General features: G+C 35.0%; 2 protein-coding genes across 2 annotated transcripts; both read left to right on the forward strand.

Moving 5' to 3' along the window:
• Window positions 1–2,873: 2,873 nt before the first annotated feature.
• On the forward strand, window positions 2,874–3,398 carry BDCG_16127 (uncharacterized protein; the record flags this gene model as incomplete). Its single annotated transcript, XM_045425389.1, has 1 exon — window positions 2,874–3,398. The coding sequence occupies one exon, from the start codon at window positions 2,874–2,876 to the stop codon at window positions 3,333–3,335; it is 462 nt and encodes a 153-aa protein (XP_045279150.1). The 3' UTR covers window positions 3,336–3,398.
• A 147-nt stretch (window positions 3,399–3,545) lies between these two features.
• Window positions 3,546–4,112, forward strand: BDCG_16128 (uncharacterized protein; the record flags this gene model as incomplete). The annotated part of the gene is made up of 1 exon (XM_045425390.1): window positions 3,546–4,112. One exon carries the CDS (start codon window positions 3,546–3,548, stop codon window positions 4,110–4,112), a length of 567 nt encoding a protein of 188 aa, XP_045279151.1.
• Between the last annotated feature and the right edge of the window lie 661 nt (window positions 4,113–4,773).

Raw genomic sequence — 4,773 nt, forward strand, 5'->3', positions numbered from 1 at the left:
TCAGCAGAAAAACTCATCTATTTCTTTATATTATATATAGTATATATACTGTCAATTGATTAGTAATTATTGCTATTCAATAAAGATAACTTCTAATTCAGTAATCTTGAAAATATCAAGACTATACTCTTAAAGAGAAGAACATTGTCATACTCTCAGCTGTATCAAGACCTTATTGTGATTTTACACAGCTTATTACTTTTATACAGATGATTTCATCTCATTGAAACTAGTTTTCAATCACTTTATAACATCATTCAGATATATTATAGAAAGATAATTAATAAATATAAGAATCTCACTTCTATTCAAGATCAGCAGATTACTCTTTCTTAATAGTGAGATACTGCTGAGATATCACTTCAGCTATTCTCACTCATGAAATAGAAGAAGAATATTCATTCATTATCTATATAAAATAGCTAGATGCTGCTTCTTATTAAAGAAGTCAGTGATTTGTTTTTCTCTTACTGAAATATATATGAGAGTTTACTATGTTTCTTATATAATTTTCTTAGTATACTAAGTATCATATCTGTAATATTCTTGCAATAACTCTGTAGCCTATGAGCTTGCTATTTAAGCAAGATAGTTAAGCTCACTTATACAGCTTCTCAAACAACTACTTCTACATGACACCGCCAACTAGCCACCTCTTCGGTTCCGTCACGTTACAAATAGTTCACTTTACAGATATAGGAAAAACTCTGAGAACTAAAAGTTCTCAGGTAAATGTCATAGTCTCTAACTACATACATCTATAATTGAAGAATAATAATAATAATAACAGCTCTGTGTAATCACTAGATGGAGCTCTGATGACTGAATGATTAATGCAGCCACCTGGTAGCGCCTTGACATGGAAAACCAAGGCATGTGAGTTCAAAACCCGCAGAGAATACATTAAATCCGGAACTCAAGCACCTTAGGTTTCTAATAAATACAGAGGTGTACAAATCACTTCAATAAATTACTCTATGTTTCTGGAATGAAAAGTTATTATCGCATGTATTTAATTGTCACTTCTTTGTATTTCCTATGTTCTTGTTATCTTGGCATGATCTCAACACCTGTATTTTCCTCCTGTATAACCAACACTTGACCTGTATTTAACATCACGCAAGGACTTATCATAAGCTCCGCTTGCATATGAGTATAATGAAAGAATAATAATAATAATAATAATAATCACTAGATTGTCATTTCTCTGATATTTAATCTCTATTTTAAGATATGACTTGATCTCTTTAATATTCTTTATCTTAAATCTCTTCACAATCTCTTTTCATACTCAGTTTAATTACTGTTCTTGAGATTTTGTCATCTGATAATTATTAACATGTAATGTCAAATAGATCTTATAAACAGAGTAATATAGAAATCTGCTATTATAAAATAATATCTTAAATTCTAATATAGTTAGATACTCTGTTATAAGAAAATATCATACTCTTATAACTTACTTCATTTTATATAGACTCTGACAGAGTAATTTCATCAAGTTCTCTCTGCTATGCCTAACACCTGTGAGTAGTTATATATAGATCATCTCATTCTGAGGTAATATATTATTTAAAAATGTAGATACATAGTTAATCAATTTAATCTTTCATTCTTTGACAGTTAATATAGTGAATACTGTCAGGTCACGTGATCTGGCTTACTAATCCTTCCACCATATAACTTTCCACAAGCTAGCAACCTTTCAATCACACAAGCTTTACACCTTCCACAGGTTATGAGACTCATTTTGCGCAAAAATCGCTGCCAATTCGGGATTCCTTGTCAATATACTTATTATTTGAACTACTGCTTCATTTGATACACTCATCAGAAGTTAAAATTGTCTTATTCTATCAGTATTAATGTGTTTGAGATCTTGATGATCAATAATACTACTGCTCACTTAAAAAAAAGAGGCTTGCAGAAAACACATCACATTTACAAAAAAAAAGCAAGAAAAGAGAATGATATTGACAAGGATTCAATAAAGGAATATCAAGATGACAGATTCAATATGATCACACTCACACATACATTCACAATCTCACATTCTTTTCACTGAATCAGTTGCAGTTGATGATGATGATTCTTCACACTTATACTCTGTCAGTGAACATTCTTCTGAAGTCTTTAAAAGCTTCATTGAAGAACACCCTGTAACACTCTCTTAATTCAAAGCTGGTTTGAATACAGCTTCTGACACAGTCAGGCCAGCCTTTCAATCTACTCAATAGCTTGATAAAGCTGGTTCTCTTGATGAGAATATTGAACACTCAGATATCTACTGTTCAGACAAGGCAATATCAGACCAACAGATGAAGTATCTCAAGATAATGCTTGAGATGAACAAGAGAAAGCAAAGAGTCTTAGAACTCAAACTATAACTGAAAAAACTTCATCAACAGAGATTCTCATTCTTCACAGTTTAATCACAGAATGTCAACAATCATTCTGCTACCACATCAACAGTCACATGGAATTCTAATCTCAGTGAAAGGTTGAAATTCAATCTTTATAAACTGAATAGCTGTGTTGACAAGACAATCTCTCAATTCAAGGAAGATATCAAGAATACTGTGAGATCAAACAGTCTAACTGACACATTCAATTACATCACATAAAGTATCTTCATGAAATTGAAACTGGTTGATGCACAGTGTTGATATATGATAGAGAAATAACAGACTCAGAACCCTCTACAAAGAGATGATGAATGAGCATCATTCTGAGATGTCAGAAACCGGTGACTCTACACATTCATCTCAAACTCCTTGGATGCAGGTGTCAGATCATGTTTCTCCAAATATGATGAAAATCAGATCACTTATACCCTATGGAATGCAATTGAACAGGAATACTCTGTCCTCAAAATGCAGTTACACCATGAGGCAGTTCTGGAATTCATGTCTCTTGGTGGCACACAGGTCACCAATCTACACACATTCTTTGATAAGTTCCGGTCCGCCATCACAAAATTGAAGATGTTGAATGCTTCCCCCTCAGATGCGTGGATATTTGATACCTTCTACTCAGTTCTACCCAACAATTGGAGGAATTATGTTCAAAAGAAGATAGAGGAGATACAGGATTTCAAATCCACAGCTGTGGTATTGGATGTTGATCTTCTCATGGAGGAAATCCGTTCGCGGCTTGATCCTTCAAAAGATAAAAAGAACCTGCAGAATATAGATTCTGCGGCCAACTCAGCTACAACAGCTACAACAGCTACAACAGCTACAACAGCCACAACGACTACCAGCAACAATACATCGAATCCGGCCTGTGGAGGCCGTACTGGACGTGGTTGTGGCAGTTCACAAGGGGGCTTCTGAAACCATCGGGGATCGGGAAATCCACCTACATGTCCTGATTGTGAGAGATCTCACTTTGGCACCTGTTGATTGATCAATCCAGACAGTGCTCCAGATAATTGAAGGATCTACAATGCTGCAAGGATAAAGGAATTCAAAGAAAAGAAGGAAAAGAACAATAGTGAGAGTGAGACTCAACTATTCATTACAGATGGTTCAGAGACCTATCAGATGACAAACCTCACAGAGGTTATCAATGTGTCAGCCTGTTTTGTGGAACCCCACAAGGATCCTTTCAACGGGCGTTTATACATATCAAAGGACGTCATCTTCCAGGAGGACCTCCATCTTGCTGATCCATCGATATCAACTACTCCACACAACCTGAAGGTCCTATCCAATGCGGCCCGTAAAGCGGCTGCGGCGATTCCTTCAGCGACACCAGGCCTACCCACTGCGGCCTGTCAAGAGACTGCAGCGATTCCTGATCCATCAATTGATAATCTATTCATTGATGAGAAAATTCGACTTGAGTGTCCATTATTTCTCATACCCACTAATAATTGGTGGATTGACTATGATATCTCCGCAAGAATATCTACTCTTTTAGTGCAGAATACACTGAACTCCTCAGAATTCACAGTTGAATCAGATGATCCTCCGACATCTACAAGGGATATCACTACAGTGAGGGAAGCTTCAGTGAGGGACAGTCTTGAAGACCTACTCACTGATCCCGAGATCACTGCACTCCTGATCCTGAAAAACCTCACATGCGCCAAAGCTTCCATGAAATAGAAGTATTATTACAAGGCCTGTGTTAAAGAGGTCAACTGTTTGAAATATACATGTTGAAAAGAGAATATAAAGAAGATAGAGAGATAGAGGGATAAAAAACAATGTATATCATGACTGGTTTTTCATTACTTCACATTTTCCAGTCATTTTTTGTACCTGTACTTGATTTGAAGGCGAATTTTGTATATAGCATCATGTATAGTTACTCTGGTGAGTGGGGGTGTCAGGTCACGTGATCTGGCTTACTAATCCTTCCACCATATAACTTTCCACAAGCTAGCAACCTTTCAATCACACAAGCTCTACACCTTCCACAAATACACTATATAATATAGACTTTGATATCACTGCAGTATATAATCTTATATAATGAATACTCTGCTGTTATAAGAACTCTCTAATCACTCAGCAAGCTCTAAAACAAATGATTTCTCTCTTATTATTGAATTTTCAATTATATATTTATTTATCTATAAGAATATTCATTTCTGAGATGTTCTTAATAATAATATATATCTTCTTCTATTCAAATATCTTAATCTTCTTTTTCATTATCTTATATCAATAGTTTCAGTCTGAACTTCTCTTGACTTTTATCAGTGTAGTTGATCAGTCTGTCAGAATACTTAGAACAGAATTATTCTTATTAATAGAGTCTTCA

This window comes from Blastomyces dermatitidis (assembly GCF_000003525.1).
Source record: "Blastomyces dermatitidis ER-3 genomic scaffold supercont1.1, whole genome shotgun sequence".
Classification (NCBI taxonomy): Eukaryota; Fungi; Ascomycota; class Eurotiomycetes; order Onygenales; family Ajellomycetaceae; genus Blastomyces; species Blastomyces dermatitidis.